Source organism: Lactuca virosa, chromosome 1 (genome assembly GCF_052849685.1).
Source record: "Lactuca virosa cultivar CGN04683 chromosome 1, Lactuca_virosa_CGN04683_v6, whole genome shotgun sequence".
Taxonomy (NCBI): domain Eukaryota; kingdom Viridiplantae; phylum Streptophyta; class Magnoliopsida; order Asterales; family Asteraceae; genus Lactuca; species Lactuca virosa.
The window spans coordinates 48,249,884-48,267,520 of NC_136426.1; the positions used below are offsets into that span (position 1 = coordinate 48,249,884).

The 17,637-nt window shown below is 36.0% G+C and overlaps 1 protein-coding gene, 1 long non-coding RNA gene and 1 pseudogene across 3 annotated transcripts; 1 reads left to right on the forward strand and 2 right to left on the reverse strand.

Moving 5' to 3' along the window:
- Positions 1-858: 858 nt before the first annotated feature.
- Positions 859-6,623, reverse strand: LOC145104605 (uncharacterized). Its single transcript, XR_013707112.1, has 4 exons — positions 6,327-6,623; positions 5,978-6,204; positions 1,645-1,699; positions 859-1,097 (listed from the first exon to the last, which is right to left on the reverse strand). It is a non-coding gene; the product is annotated as an uncharacterized LOC145104605 (long non-coding RNA).
- A 275-nt stretch (positions 6,624-6,898) lies between these two features.
- LOC145113622 (pectinesterase QRT1-like) lies at positions 6,899-12,918 on the forward strand (annotated as a pseudogene).
- Positions 12,919-13,054: 136 nt separating this feature from the next.
- On the reverse strand, positions 13,055-15,729 carry LOC145122440 (zinc ion binding protein). Of its 2 annotated transcripts, none has more exons than XM_079058088.1 (4): positions 15,557-15,729; positions 14,130-14,325; positions 13,497-14,048; positions 13,055-13,403 (listed from the first exon to the last, which is right to left on the reverse strand). In XM_079058088.1, exons 1-4 carry the CDS (start codon positions 15,625-15,627, stop codon positions 13,212-13,214), a joined length of 1,011 nt encoding a protein of 336 aa, XP_078914214.1. In that variant the 5' UTR covers positions 15,628-15,729; the 3' UTR covers positions 13,055-13,211. The 2 variants fall into 2 exon arrangements, with proteins under 2 accessions (XP_078914214.1, XP_078914180.1); XM_079058054.1 differs by lacking the exon at positions 15,557-15,729 and adding an exon at positions 14,583-15,351.
- Positions 15,730-17,637: the final 1,908 nt, after the last annotated feature.

Here is a 17,637-nt window from a genome sequence, read left to right on the forward strand (position 1 = left end):
AATAATGACATTTGCATTTTCTAATATCCTAAACCCATCCATGAAATTTGCACTTAAAACTGAATTGCCACAAGCTTTTCTAGCAGCCCCTCTAAACGTCACAAAGGTTGTTTTCAATAACAGACCACCACATCAAGAAACATTAAATAAATAACATAAAACCATTTGCAATTTCATGATATTTACCCATTGTGGTGGACCATCATTTGGAGCATTAAGTGGATCATCATGCATCTTTATTGTACAAATGTGCCCTTAAAATTAGTAAACAACTAGGGAAGAATCCCACGTTGCGGGTGTTGGAGTTGTGGGGATTGGAGGGTATTTCATAGTCTTTTATTAAAAAACAGGAAATAGTAACAAACTTTACAATACTTTAGCTTTAGCTTAAGCAACTCTTAAGAAACAATCCCAACTCCATCTTCCCTCCATGTTTCAAATGATGGTCATCTCTTAGCTAATATTTTGTGAAACAAATAGAAGACATCAATAAAAATTAATTATGACAAATGAAAATATATCATCCTTTAATTTTGTGAATAAAAAAACTCTATTCAAATAACTTTGTTTATGCATGTAAAGAGATTGAGCAATTACTGCAATTTCTTCCTCATATAAAACAAATGCTTGGGTGAAAAACTCATATACAACTGGTTCCAAATTAAAGTCGTTAACAGCCTGAAAAAAGAAAAAAGAAAAAATCTTATATAATTGATGCAAAGGTTGAGGGTAGATTTGTCAAAGGATCTTAATAGGTAATAATAAGTTTACCTCTGCACACTGTAAGTACAACCTCAAAGGCAATTCAAGTGCCGACACATATGAAAGTGCCTCAGTTGTTTGAAAATGAACCCAAGGGTAAATCCGTAAATATTTCCAACTAATGAGTTCACAGCCTCTTTATGAGCCCTTAATACCAATTGTTTTGCACTGTTGTTTGTGTAAAGGATAAAAGCATACATCAGTAACCTAATTTACAATGAAATTGTTAAATTTTTATAAAATGATTGAATAACTTACTGTAATGTTGCCACCCAAGTTCGTGTGCCTTTTTATGATGGTTAAGAGTTTTTAATCACATACATTGGGATAAGATGCTGCAATTGCACATAGGTATCAGAAAAAAAATGGAAAATAATTTGAAGATGAAATGACTAAAAACTAAAAAGTAATATGTTCTCTAAGCTAAATAGGAGTTTTCTTTATAATTCTATGATGTTTAGTTGGAACTTGGAACTATTTATGTTGAATATTCTTGCATTGAGAATCTATGATTCAAGAATGTTATCCAAATAAGTGGTAGTGTTTGAAAAAGTCAGATGCATGGACTTTTTTCATTAAAGATTGTAATAATCTATTTAACCTTATCTTCTAAAACATCAAGGAAAATCAAATTTGTTTTTTTTTCTTTTGCTGCAACAATGCTGATTCATTGTTCCCTGATGAATAGTAATTGTGAGATAAATATACATATAATCTAAATTAAGAATCTGTAAATCATAGTACCTCACACTCATAAAGGAATATAAGAAGGAAACTCAAATTCCTAAGTGTATAGCAGACCAACTGTTAGATTCTAATTAATTAAATAACAATTGATTATTAAATTTAACAATAAAATGAAGTTTGGAAGCTTATTCTTACCTTGACCAACATCCCCATAAGGCTTCAGTAGCCATATTCACTCAAGCATTAAGGCCTGAAAAACACAATACATTAAATTATATTTAAAGATGAAGATGACATGATATTACTTACTCGTTCTTCATCGGGAGTTCAAAATTTTCTAGTGATAGTTTCACCAGTTCAAGTCATAACAGGTCATCACACTCATAAATGAATACAAGAAGGAAACTCAAATTCCTAAGGGCGTGTTTGTTGTGATGTATTTGGCTGCATTCCTTTGTAATTGGAATTGAATTCCAATTACAAAGTGTTTGGCTAGGTTTTTATAAGGAATTGAATTACTAAATGAAAAAAACATGCCCTTCTCTAGTGTAGTCAGATTCCTTGGCTATGAGAGAAGATTTCAAATACAACACATGTTCCATATATTTTTTTTTTTTAATGGGAAATTAGTTACTTAATATAAATGAAGATAGTTTAATACATATCGATGGAAGGCAAACGGGCAACAAGCTGCGCCGCTAGCCCTTTCCTTTCAACAAAAAAGAACGCAACCCTAATTCCAGTTTATTGCTCGCTTTCTTTCCTTCCTTTCGTGTAGGAGGACCTCCAATCCAGCGACGAACTGATCATTGCCATCTTCTTCATCTTCGTTCATCATACAGGTATGTTAATCTGATTTCTTCACCATGCTTTCTATTTAATTTCTTTGTCATCTTCGTTCAATCTGATTCGCTAATTAGTTCCTTCCAATCGGTTCCTTCAAATCAGTTCCTTCAAATCGTTCCGGTCTCTATCACAATGTTCCAATCTGATTTCTTCTTCATGCTTTCTATTTCTTCGTCATCTTCTATGTTGGCGGGAAAATTGACGCCTCCTGGAAAAAAGTCGACGACGCCGACTCTTGGAAAAAATCCACGGGAAATTGTCGACCTTTCCTCACTTGCATTCTTATTTAGTTTTTGTTGTTTATCCTCAGATTACGAGATGGCTTTTGAATTCCTGTTAATGAACCTGTTTTTTATGTTTTTACTTGAATTTGTTACAGGTTAGGTTATGTCTCGACTTAGTTTAACATGTAGACGTAGGTTAGGGACAAGAAAAGTTGTTGTGGCATATTGGAACCAAGTTATGGTATCGGTTGTATGGTTTTTTATTACCTTATGCAATTTAATAGCCAAATACAAATGCAGTAGACTACGTATCTGGGGTATAGCATCACATACCGATCGATACACCATATTGCATAGGTATGCTTATGAGAGTGACACCATGTGTTTATCACAACTTAGGATGAATAGGAGATGTTTTGCAAGATTGTGTTGCATGCTAGAAACATTAGGTGGATTAAAAGCAACTAGATATATGAATGTTGATGAACAAGTTGCCATATTCCTTCACATGATTGCCCATAATGTTAAGAATCGAGTCCTTACTTGTCGTTTTCATCGTTCGGGAGAAACAATTAGTAGACTTGTCACTCGAGTATGTCATGCGGTGATAAGATTGCATCCTTATTTGCTTAAGAGACCCGAACCTATTACCGAAGACTCTACGAATCAAAGATGGAAGTGGTTTAAGAACTGTCTAGGGGCTTTAGATGGAACACATATAAAGTGTTTAGTGCCACTTGAAGATAAACCTAGGTATAGAACAAGAAAAAATGATATAGCTACAAATGTGTTGGGGGTTTGTTCACAAGATATGCAATTTATCTATGTGTTACCGGGATGGGAAGGATCAGCTGCGGATAGTAGAGTGCTTAGAAATGCCTTGCTAAGACCAAATGGATTAAAAATTCAAAGACCAGGTACTTATCAATATTAAATTAACTATCTATTACACATCGATGTTACATTAACTATAATGTATGTTTAGGCTATTACTTAGTAGATGCTGGATATACAAACGGAGAAGGTTTCCTTGCCCCTTATAGAGGTCAAAGGTATCACTTGAATGATTGGCGTGACAGACATCAACCAACCACTCCAAAAGAATTATATAATATGAGGCATTCTTCTGCACGAAATGTTATAGAAAGATGTTTCGGTATTTTAAAGGCAAGATGGGGAGTTTTAAGAGATAACTTGTATTATCCGGTTGTTATAAAGAACATAATCATAATGGCATGTTGTCTTCTTCATAATTATATAAGGCTAGAAATGGCAATTGATCCTTTTGAAGACAATGCTTCACCAGATGAGGGAACCGGCGACAATGGGGGTGGAAATGATGATAATGTCACAACCATCGAGACTTCAGACGAATGGACTACGTTTAGAGATAATTTAGCACAAACAATGTTTGATTCTTGGAATACAACAAACTGATGTTATTTGTAGTTTATTTGCACCTTATTACTCTGTTATTTGTATTTTATTTGTAGTTTATTTGTACGTTATTACTATTATATTGTAGTTTATTTGAACCTTATCAATCTGTTATTTGTATTACATTGTAGTTTATTTGAACCTTATCAATCTGTTTTTGTGTATGGGACAAAAGTCTCATGATACTTGTTTTAGGAAGTTGGTGTTTGTTTTTGGTTTTTTATATATTATTATTGTATTTTATTTGTAGGTATGGCTGAAAAAAGTCGAAATTATAGGACGTGGACAACACATGAAGATGCTAAGCTTGTGGAGGCGATGTTAAATATGGTAAATGCGGGTGGGTTTAAAGTCGATAATAACACAAGTGGGTTTGGTTATGATAGTGTTAATCGATGTGGAACAGTTGAATCACCTGAGGTTTTGGATTCTTATGTAAAGGTATATTTAATATATATCTTTGATCTATTTTTATTCTTGTTCAAAATTATAATTTGTTGTTGCATGTGATAGGTGCATAAAGGAGCTGAAAAATGGAGAGATAAATCATTTCCTCATTATGATGACTTGTGCATCATTTTTGGAAAAGATAGGGCTTAAGGGAATAGAGCCGAAAATTGTGAGGATATGTCACATAATGAAAATGTGGAAGAAGAATTATTGCAAATGGACGATGATTTCAATGAACAAAGTGAGGAAATTTCACCCACAACAAATGGGCAAAGTGAGGAAACTTCAAGTGCTAGTACTAAGAAAAGGAAACGTAAATTTGATCCTTTCATTGAGGGAATATCTAAAGCCGCCGCGTTACTTGGCAAAGATCTTCGGGAAGCATCGGCCACCATGTCTCAATCTTTAAATGCTGAAGTGGAGTTACAAAAGAAAACTTCTATGGTGACTTCTGAAATTTTGAAGATTCCATCAATGGATCAAAGGGATAAGTTTAAAGCAAGTCGAAAGATAATGCGCGAACCGGAAGCAATGTTGACCTTTTGGAACTTGGAAGGTGAAGAACGTGAAACTTTTGTGAAGCTCATGTTGGAAGAATGATATGTACCACATAGTATTTCAGTGTATCAGTTTGAGATACTTTGCTCATTTTTTGTAATTTGTGATATCATGGCTATCATTTATATTCCAAACTTATCTAACATGTATTTATTTTGGTTTATCATTTTGGAAGATGTACGAAAAACGCTCTAGAATGGAAGTTATATTTGATTGTTAGGTAATATATGTTTACAATCGGTATTAAATTTGATTGTTGGTTTATTTAGAAGTATTTTTTTATGTGAATTATAAAGCAATTTAAAAAAAAACAAATAAAAGGTATTATTGTCATTTGACAGAATTCCATTCCAATTCCTTCAACAATTCATCAATCCAAACAGAAATAGACATGGGAATGGATTTCAATTACAACTCAAAATTTGGCACCCAAACGCGCAGCAGAATTCAAATCCAACAGAATTCAATTCCTTCAGATTTCAATTACAACAGAATTCAATTACATTCCTCAGCATTACACCAATCCAAACAGCCCCTAAGTGTATAGCACCAACTGTTGGATTCTAATTAATTATGAATCAATTTCATGCATATCTTGTTTTTTCTAATTATTTATTGCATTTGGTTTTTAAATTATATAGGGATCTTTGTAAATTCTTTTTGTATTTAGTTTTCAAACAAAATTTAATTAGTTCTGTTGAAATATACATCTGTCAATGTATCAATCTTAACTTTGATAGTACAAAAGAATTATTATGTTGTTCTTTTGTGTTACTAATTCTGGGTTCTATTTTGGACTTATGAAGATTGTTGAGGGGCCAAATTGTAAAAGTAGCATCAAGACTAATCGAGCAAACAAAAGAAATAAGGATGGAGGTCTGCTGCTATCATATAGATGACATGATATTACTTACTCATTCTTTAGTCAAATAAATTAAAAAAATAAAAAATAGGCAATAATTATTAATATGTATTTTTTAGTATTTGAGGATTGTTTGCGAAGAACAACTTACCTTAGATAGTTCAAGGCTGAATTGCTTGTAAAGATTTGAATAGCAGATAAGTACGGCACGTAATACTGTATGATTGTTTCATCTTCTCCAGTGTCGACTTTTATCGGAACTCCGGCGCCGTAAGCACTCCATTCATCAAAACTAATCCAAAGATCACCCAACGTGAATAAGTCCACTTTTTCTCTCTCCCATGGATGCCATAGCCGATTAAGCTTTGAAGCCTCACTCTGCACCAAAATTCATCGCAATTTCAGCAATCAAAAACAAATCTACACTTGGGTTTTGCGGAATTGACAAATTACTCATCTGAGATTTCCATAAATCGATGGAAATTTCAGTAGAATCATACCTTGGAGAGGAATTGAGAGGGTACAACAGGTGTTGTACAGTCCAGGAACTGTGATGGATCGGATATGGCCAAGTAATTCTTCCACACAGCGCCTTCGAATCTCCATTAGAAGTACTAACCGTCGATCAATCTTTTAGCCTCTGCTTCACCCTTTGAAATCTACAGCCACCATATGAAAAATCTTCTGAATCTTCACTGCTCGACATCTTCTCATCATCACAATTTCATAAATCTATAATTCATGGACCCTAATTTGAACCCTGGCATACCCCCTTTAACCAGCGAAAAACCACCGGTAATAACCAAATCTGCCAAAACAATTAGTCAGAAGTATTCATCTCCGATCATATCGTATTATAATAGGTAGTTAGCAAGAGAAACTCATCTGCAAAAGTTGAAGTATATTGGAACAAAATTGAATCTGTAGATGGTTGAATTTTTTGGCAAAATGTACAAAAATGGGTTGAAATTCATATTTTACTCACCGTATATGATATTCATCTCGATTGAGCAATAGAAGAAACAGGTAGAGTGGATGAGCTTGCCTCAATCCAAACCGTTATCTAAAACACATGCCTGAAGATCATATGGCGAACCCTAACGGAGGTAGGCGACGGTGGAGGTGGGATGAGAGGGAAGCAAATGGATTGGGGAAGGCATCAGACCTGTTGGAAGTTGTCCTGCGAACCTTTGCAGGAGGTAGAAGATGTGGTGGTCCGATCATGGGTTTATAGAAGAAATAGAAGAAATAGAACAGAGTGAGGCGGTGGTTTGGGGGCGGGTAGGAAATGGAGAGCTAGAGGCAAGGAGGTAGAGGGAGAGACGGTGGTGGAAGTGTCAATGGCGGTGGGTTGTTGAGGTGATAACACGCAGAGCAGAGTACCAGCAAGCACACAGAGCTGATTGCACGTGTAATCCACTGTCTAAAAAAACATATAAAAAAACCATCCAAACCAAAAAGGGAAAAAAACAGCCAATCAGATAGAAGTCCTGTTCACCAAGGAGTTCTAGATTAGTGTATTATATAATAGAAAAATAAATATAGAAAATCCTAAATGTCATAGAAATACCATATTATTATTTCATACCCCTGTAAAAAAACATTTTAAGTATTTTAAATGAACCTTGTCATGAAAATAGTCCAAAAGGTAGTAAATAACCTGATGAAAAATGGATCGAAAGCATAATACAAATAGATGAATTTATGGGACGTCCTACACTCATTTAAAACATTAGTACATTGCATGTTAAGATTGATAGTAGGTGATTTTCAAATGAGCATTTCCTTGAACACCAATTAAGGATGAACTATGCAATGAATTTCGTTTTGGCCTACGAAATGAGCAATTTGACACGAAAATGGCTTCATTTTTACCATTTTACAGGTCAACTTTACAAAATGACTCTACGAAATAACTATTTTGCAGTCCTGCTTCGCAAAAATGCATGTATTTTTTTTATAAAAAAATCTATTTATATACACTCTCACACCAAAAACTAATTTTTTATATATAATTAGACGTAACATTGATATTAAATTTTAAAATAAATAGTTGTTTCCTAACCCCAATAAATATGAATTTATTTATTTGTTAATTTATTAGAAAAATCTAACAAAATTTATAAACTCTTCCACCTATGTCTAATTTCTATAAATCTCATTTAACTATACCTAACATTATAAATAATTTTAAATCCATCACGTAAAGCACACCAACTTATATGTTTTTCATCCTTTTTATTAAGTTTAAGAAAATATCATATAGTCGATCCAACAAGTTCGATATGTACTAGGGTTGTGGTTATCTTTCCACATTCACCGATGTCTTACTGGTATATGCATGATGTACATCCTGAAATTAATATTATAGTTAAATATATTTCATATTATACAAAAAATAAGGCTAATGTTTGCAGAACGAACATACATCATGCTGATAAGCTTAAGTATGTCCTCCTATTTCATCATTGTAATGGTGTCCATGCTCGCATCCGAGATATCATACTTCAACCGTATTTTTGTATGCATCTCTCTCGACAAAGAGGAAACATATCAAACATTCATACCTAACAATTTATTCATTCAAACTTTAAGTATATATTATAAAATATACTAAAAAAATAATGCAATATAATTTAAACATACACTGAAAGGAAGCAAAAATGTAACACTCGTTTCTCATAATCGTTTAACTAAAGACTTAACATGATAAAAAAATTTTGGAAAAACTTTATGCCACGACGTGGCGCAAGGATGCCCACGAAGTGGCATGGCTTAAATGATCGTGTCCTTCTGATGAGTCCTACGACATGGCGAGAGAAGGGTCACGACGTGGTGACTGTTTTGGTCAAAGCTCATAACTTTAGGGTTTTCTCCGTATTTAAGCCTCTAACATCATATTTAGGGCATTACTTTCGGCCTCATCACCTCCAAGAACCTTAATGCAAACCCTAAAATCCCTCCGCCATTTTGAGCTTACTTTTGGTGATTTGGTGCATTTTTAAAGAAGAAGAAGACCCTTGTGGTATAGAGAATCTATTGGCAAGCTTAGAGATTTCATTTGAGCAACTTTTGGACCTTTGTGAGGTTCCTTTTTCTGATCTTGTTGGTTAGCCTCTTCTAGATCGTTTATATGCTTCTTCTTCATGGTCATGATGTTTTGAGTGGTTAGATTCAATAAAGTTGGCAACCTTATTGGTCATTGAGGTCCCTGGATGGTTTGATGTTCTAGATATGAAGAGTTGTGTAGTCTTAGGTTCATGCATCGGGTTTTTGACCCCATTATACCATTTTTGACCTAGATGTGTGTGTATGTGTGTGTGAGAGAGAGAGAGAGAGAAACATGCATTGGACATACATGTCCATAAAGTTTGGATTTTATGAGCCTTTGGAGTCCCTAAAAACTTTCTGGAAAGTTGAAGTTTAAGGCTTAATGGATTAAGGACTCAATCTATTATTTGATCTCAGACAGTAGCCACGACGTGGCGTGAAGGGTACCACGACGTGGCAATGAGGGATTTTGTCTGGTGTTAGCCACGATTTGGAGGCATATGTTCCACGATGTGGGGATCGAATTATTCGCGACTGAGTTGTTGGATCGTGAGTGAGTTTGTTAGCCACGACGTGGCCATGGACTGGCCACGACATCGAAGTCAACTAATGATGATTTTGACTGTTGACTTTGACTTTGACCGTTGACTTTTGAATTGGTTGACTTTTGGTCAATTGGCTAGTTTTCGAAGGTGAGCTAAGAGTTAAGACATATCAATAGTAAGATGGTGTTGATATGGTCCCTTTCAACAATTCCATTAGGGTCAAGATTTACATTCTTCCTGGTACTTACTTGCAAGTACGTATTATACATGCATCTATGCAAATTAAGCGAGATTAATTCATTCATTGTTAATTTATGGATCTCTCAAGTGAATGTGATATGATGGAGATTTATGGTGCGGAGAAAAAGTGATTGTTCCACTTTCCAAACCATATATCTCTTTGATTGGAGATGAAAAGAAGGCTTTAGAAACGATATTGAGTTGGAATGACAAAGCCTTTGACAAATACAAAGATGGTTCTGAACTCGGAACGTATAGAACCACTTATGTTGATGTACAGTCTGAATGCTTTTGTGCTTTGGGGATCACTATTAAGGTATTGTACAATATACATGCATGATGATTATTGTACGTAGTAGTATATATTGATCTACAATGCAATGCAATGCATGCAGAATACGCTTGTTGCAGTAGCTGGAGGGTATAAGCAGCAAGCAGTGACATCGAGGCTTGTAGGGGACAAGGCGGTGCTTTATAGAGTAAGGATATTGGGGACCCAAGACACTCTATTGGACTCTAATGGATCTCACTACTTTTACCAGTGTTACATACAAGGATCCATCGATTTCTTCTTTGGCGAATCTAGGTCGCTCTACAGGGTGGGTAAACATATATATACTATATAATATATGAAACTCACATTCATTCATTAACTGATGATGGGTTTTAGTTCGGGTTTGGGTTTGATTGATGCATGCAGGAATGTAATATGCATTCTGTTGCTGATAAATATGGAGCCATTGCAGCTCATCACAGGAACTCAGAAGAAGAGGACACTGGATTTTCTTTTCTGAATTGTTCAATAACCGGAAGCAGAGGAGGGAAAATCTACTTCGAGAGAGCCTGGGGAAATTATACAAGGGCAGTCTACTCCTACTGTGATATCGACAACATCATAGACCCTTCCGACTAAAGCAACCGAAACCACCCATGGAGACAAAGGTATCCATCCATCCATCCCTCCCACACTTTCATTATCATTGTTATATATACATAAAACAAAGTGATTTATTTGAATGTTGATGGATATATTTGTGTTCCTATGACGGATGTGTTTGGAGAATGGGTACTGATATTGCCACGGTGATTTTTTATGCTTCCACTGAAAAACATATAGATTTACAATTATGCCCCTACTTAAAGATAGCAACTACATTTTTGTTTCAAAAACACACACAGGTCCTTACAATGCCCCATCATTCAAATCCAATCTGATTCCATGGCTATTATAAAGGCGGAGTATAAACGAAAATCCCTATAGGCAGTTGTGGTGCTTCCTAAGCCTTCGGAATCCAATCTCTACATCGTCTCCGTGTTCAAGGACATTGGCGCAAATACAATGTTGGAAACAGAGTATATGGTAGAGAAATACTCGTTTATTAATCTGAGTTAAGATACCAAGTACAATCAAGGAAACCAACCTACCCATAACTAGAACAGATAACAAACAAAGCCAAAATACTAGAGGAAGAAATCTTCCAATTTATTTGACCGACTTGGTCTTGCAACGTCTCTTTTCAAGTTTGGTATAGCGTCACCGATAACAAAAGCGAAGCACATCTATCTTCGTCTCATATCGCGCCAGGTGTTTCTGTGGTTTACATGGCCGAGCTATTCAGATCTTTGTTGGTTTCTTCCTTATGAATATAATAATTCTACTGTTTGATCTTACAATAAGATAATATTTTACTGAAGTAAACTATTTCTTCAAATTTCTCAAGGATGTCTTGGTTTAACCGGAGCCATAATGATTCAAATCTAACAGCCAAGAAACCGATGCAGCATATCTAATAATCGTAATCATCTTTGAAAACATCTTTGTATTCCCATCATGGACTAACAGCCAAGAAACCAATCTTGGTTCTTCTGATGTAGGTGTCTTCACAGTTGAAAAACAAAGATCCACCACCACCACCCATGCACCACGATTCTGTTAATTAAAGATTCCAATGAAGGTATCAAACCCGTTCAAAGAATCTGCTGCAAGCCATGGGCACCGTCAACTTATGGCTACTGTTTGTACCGATGACGTGGACTGAAGAAGAATCGACTGACGAGAACCGCCGACGTAATAGCAGCGCCGAAGGAGGAACCGAGGAAGAAGGAGGCGTTTGGAGTTCCAGGTGTAAACGTGTGTTTTATTGAATAAAGATTTGTATTTATCTCTCTTAATTAAGTAAATAAGGGCAATTTTGTCAATTTATATATTTTTTTTTCAGTGGATGTATCAAAAATTGCCGTGGCAATATCAGTACCCTTGGATAGGGTGAGCATGGTGCGGTTTGGTGCGGTTTTAAGGCCAAACCGAACCGCAAACCGCATGGTGCGGTTTTCGCATTCTTAAAACCGTTGGGTGCGGTTTTGCAATGGTTCGGTTTTTCGGTTTTTAAATGCGGTTTCGGTTTGTATCGGTGCAGTTTCAGTTTTAAACCGTGTTTACAATTTGGTGTAGTTTTTTATGTTTTTTGGTGCGGTTTTTTAAAATTGTAAGAATTGAAAACCATGTGCATGTAAGCTTGTATTGTGCTGTTTTTTTTAAACCATTCATTTTCAGCTCAAAATAAAAATACATAATCAAAAATTGTAAGTCGCTTAAAATACAACATGTGATTACTCTCACAAACTAATTAATAATTGAAAGTTGGTTGATTCTGACGTAATTTGTTACAAGCTTATTTCATGTAATCGATTAGTACGTTTGGCTAATAATAGAACATTTCTTTTGCACCTCATATAGTCTTATACAAACACAAAACAAACATATAATAAATATATTATCGTTTATAAGTATTTTAAATAGCATGTATATAATATACATTGATTGATTTATTACTATACACGCTTGCGGTGCGGTTCGGTTTTGGTGGACCGGTTTTTTGGATAGAAACCGCACCGCACCGATGACATTCGGTTTTTGCAAAAATTAAATCCGCACCATTGGTTTTTGCATCGGTTTCGGTTGCGGTTTATTGCGGTTTTGTCGGTTTTTCTTTAGTCGGTTCGGTTTTTGCTCACCCATACCCTTGGAGAATGAGTGCAGAGGAAGAGGTGCAGACAGAAAGAATCGGGTATCACAGTCCAAGTCATTGGCACATGTAGAGGCAATGCCATTTCTTGATACAAACTTCATTTGTGGACATGAGTGGTTGAGACTCTAATCTATCTATACAAGTACAAGACTAGAAGAGAATCAGAGCTCAAGGAGAGGAGAGGCATATCTAATTCTCATGAGTCATGAGATGAAGAACCACGCAGGCATACATTACACCGAAGAATTAATGAATTAGAGTGCCTGTGACTGTGCCATGATTTAAATTGGTGGATGACTAGAGACCCGAGCTTAAACATATGAGAATACAACAGTCAACAGTCAACATCAACAACCCAAAAGATAAAATACGAAACATCAAAATGAAATTAACATCAAGAGATGGATTCTTGTTCTCTTTACATGTTCTGAACAAAACAAGTTAAACATCATATTCTTCAAGTCCATTGCTTGTCAAAACATTAGAAAAACAATTCTAAATTTGTGTACGTTTGTTTGTTTTAAGTACCCACATTTGGGGATGGGGTTGCTATGGGTTGGCCATAAGAATATCTCCACTGCCCACATGCCCCACATTTCTCTAGCGTCACATTGTTTTCCAGTGTACAAAATTTACATGACCATGTCTTATACTTGTCTTCAACAGATTTTGGTTTGTGGGTTCCACAGAGCTCACACACCGGAGCCAAAACCTGCCATAAATCATAAATCATAATCAAACATGTCTTATAAATACAACAGATTAATGCAAAAACTGAACAGGAAGAATTTAAAACAGTTCTTACCGGATTCAACAATGTGCACATCATGCACTCCCACCCAGAGGACGACTCATGGACATCATTATCACATCCTCCTGTAGAGGCACTGCTCGTTAAATCAATACAAGTTCTCTCAAGATCATCAAATTCATGGCGACTTCGTTTATTACTTTTAGGTGATGATGTCAAATCAACAAAGGATGATTCTGAATGAGGACCTCTTTTCTGATGAGTCTTGGCACTAGAAGAAGAGGTTTCATTCTGTTGCACCTGTGCTCTACTTTCTTCCTCCTCAATTACTTCCTCTAGACCACACCATATATCATCTTGCAATCTCCTTTCTGCAGCCATTGCAGCAGCTTGTGTAGGTGTTAGGGCAGACATAATAGATTTATCACCACCAACACGTTTAGGACCTGATGGTCCCTGGCGTGCTCTGTTTTCTGCAGCAGCAAGTGCAGTCCGCCTGAGAGATGAGAGAGGAGGTTGATGAGAGAAGCCACCTAAGCGTCTACCTGGAAGATCAAACCCATCTCCAGAACCTGATATTCCCTTACTCATCAGCTCCTCACATTCCTACATATATGATATAACATCACCACATTTGAATTGCTCACCACAACAAATAGCCATGTAAAATGATGGAGATGTAAATACCTTTCTAAGCTCATCCCAAAGTTTGTAGAACCCGGCATTATGAGGGCCAATGGCATTATGACACAGCTCATGTAGCATTGTATCAAGAACATGATCAAAAGGGTAAAAATCCCAATCCGTGTTTGGCTTTCGAAGTCTCAGCTTCACATGAAGACCATGTCCCACGTTCAAACCCAGAAGTCGTGGGTTTTTTGGACTACAAAAAACATACATCTTCAATCACTAAACTAATCTTAAGCCAGCTTATAGTTGCTCACAAATTTAAGTTTCATTCAATCTGTTATCATTCCCAGCAATTGTATGATCATCCTACTGTTTTAGAGTGGAGTCATCATTTTGTCATAACCACATACAGGGGAAACAGAGAAATTATCGGGACAAAATAGATTTAGGGATTTAAAATCCTAATGTAATGAAGAAGAAGAAGAAGAAGAAGAAGAAGGAAGAGGATACCACATCTCGGATAGAACCTTAACCCTCCATTTATGCTTGTGCATGATGGGTTGGACCTGTTTGGCGATTTTCTCAAGGAATCTCTTAGCCTCATCTCCGCCAACCTTCCTCTTCAACGTTCTGATTTCCCAAACCTTGTGAAGATCGTTCACATTCATCTTAAATCAAACACTAAATCCGAAATCTGAAAGTGTGCCTGATATTCAAATAATTTCGAATCCGATCGTGTGAAGAGAATTGAATCAAATAGGCTTCCAGAATGAGGAACCCAAAAGGGTTCAAAATCAAAACACCCCCCAGGCCCCAGTCCCTAGTCCCAAAACCCCTTTGTCATTCTCTCCTAGGGGTGTGAATGGAACCAAACGGGAGCGGAAATAGCTGCCCCAAACATTCATATGATAAAGACAAAATGTAGTCTCGATAAACCCAAGAATCAAACCCAAACTCAGTGGAATGTAATCGACAAAGGCAAAATGTAGTCTCAGTTACTCAGTTGTACCAGAAATCGATAATCACTGAAATGGAAGAAAGAATGAGATGATTGAAACTTCAGAGAGGGAAAATGGGGTTTTAATTAAACGGGAAAGCAGGTCGGCAGTCGGCACTCGGCAGACGGAGACGAGGAAGACGCCCGGAGACGGTGATTCGGTGAAGACGAACAGACAATCGAGTTTCGACGGACGACGAAGGTCACGAAGCTTTTGTGAGAAGTTAATTGGAAAATAGAAACCCTAAAATTATGATCTAAATATATTTTTTCATATTAAATATACTAGGAACGTATAAGGTCATGCTAAGCACGACACAGCCCACGAACGTTTCTTAAGGAAATTCTACAAATATATGAAAGCACCTTTACGTAATAAATATCCGTGTAATCTTTTTCCATAAAACCATGGGCATTGCTGGAATAGTGAAATTCAAATCAAAGGTGACACATAAGTATTTTTAGAAAAAGTATTGATCAAACTTACTTATTTTTAAGAGCGACCTGGTGGGAGAACAGTTGGTGGAAAATAAATTTTAGGAGCAAAGACATCCACATTAACAAACATCTCTTGAACTTGAGCAAATGCTTCTAAAAAAATACGTATTAGTTTACCCACCGTATTTTTGTTGCATGACAATTAACAAAAGTAACAACATCATTTCTTTCAACATATGATCTATTATCACTCAAATCACGCCCTGCCAAAGTTCTTAAAATGGTGCCTTCCTCGTGCATTATATTATTATCTTTAGTAGGTAATATTTTCCATTCAGTTGGTATCTTAAATTCCTCTTCCTTTCCTTGGGGTGTAAGCCTGAGGAAATTCCATATTTACCCCTGAACATGTAATGCATTAGTACCCCTCCATCTTAGCATAGACATCCTAGCAAATAGCATAAATTCCCTAACCATTTTATGAATATGGCCATACCCCAAACGAATTAAGCTGAAATAAAAATAGTAAAGACTGCTCCAAAGGTGTGCCAGTTGAGTACTAGTATTATTTTCGAGTCTCAAAGGGGATCTTTTAAAGTTCTAAAGGAGTGTCTTGATCGGCGTTTTCAAAGTGGTTGCTACAATACAAGTTGAAGAATTAAAATCAAATAATCAATAGGTGCTTAAAGTCACATACAAGGTGTTTACTGATTATTTTTTCCTAAATAATCTCAAAATTGAAATCATGATCAATTTTTGTGAATTACCCTAAACTGTTTACTCTAAAATTTGCAGTAATAAATCTAAATGAAAATCTGATAAGTGATAAGATTGTTTTGCTTTCAGGAAAAGTGCGAGAACAATAACACTTTTATTGTAGAGTCTAAAAAGATATGCCAAATATAGAATTTGAAAGGTACCAAACCTGATGTTAAAAAACGACACATATGTAAGGTGTTAGGAGCTTTAAACAGAACAAAAATGTATAAATTTGCTTATAAATGGGTACGAATAGTGCTCAAGATGGAGGAGTCATGCTCTCAAAGAGTAAGGCAGCAAGTTTATCAAGAAGTTAAGTCCCCATCGCGATTCCTTATACAACAACTATAGTAAAACCGATCATATTCAAATTTATACAAAATGGAATTTCAGCCGTTCAAAAAAAAGGCAAAATGGAATTCGAGTAGAAGCTAAATTTATGTCAAAGATGCTTTCATCCGGTGGTTAATTGCTTTCAAACCATCATTAAATGAAACCAATGTCTGCATCCAATTTCCCAGGCATGAAACAGAAACAAATAGCAACACGATTCTTAATCTATCATCTGGATATTGAATTCTAAATTTTCTAGAATGCAAAGAATGGAAAAAAAAAAATCTATCCACTGAGACGGACACCCTTTAAGTTATCGATGATCTCTAATAAGGTGAAGAATGATCATCTGAAAGAAGTGTACCAATGCCAAGTGAATATCCGAGTTCATCTTTTAGTCGTGACATGTGTCTGTAAAGGCATGAATTGGCTACTTTACCCCAATAATGGGTTTTTCAGGCTCCAACCCCTGTTACAGAAAACCAAGGCACCACAATAAGAATCAAAGGCAAATCAAATGAGGTTGACTTTTGTAAGTATAAAAAATAGTGGCCAACTCTTAATTAAGAGGAACTTCAGGAAATCCAAAGAAAAGGAAGGGAAGTATACATCCCATAACAGTTTTATTGATACATCTTTTGGAAAAAAAACCATAAAATAGAGAGAAGCAGAGAGTCTCTCACTGGAAGAATATCGTTACCCATTTGACTTCTTTCTTTACCCCTCGTTCATGATCAAGAACAAATTTTGTCACAAACAAACCACGTAAGACGGATTACTGGAAAGAACAAATTTTAAGAAAAAACAGAGAAATAGTGTAAACTGAGAAGACTAATTACCAAGACTTGAGCTGTATCGATTGATCCATAGTTTCGTCGGTCTCCGTCAATTCCTAGGTTCACATAATCGGACGATGGTGGTGAATGAATTAAGCGTAGGTCGAGAGGGGAGATGCACCACCGCTAACCACAATGTGGTGGGAATTTTTTTGGGTTGCTTCATCTATTGGAGGTGGGGTAGGTTCACCACCACGAACCA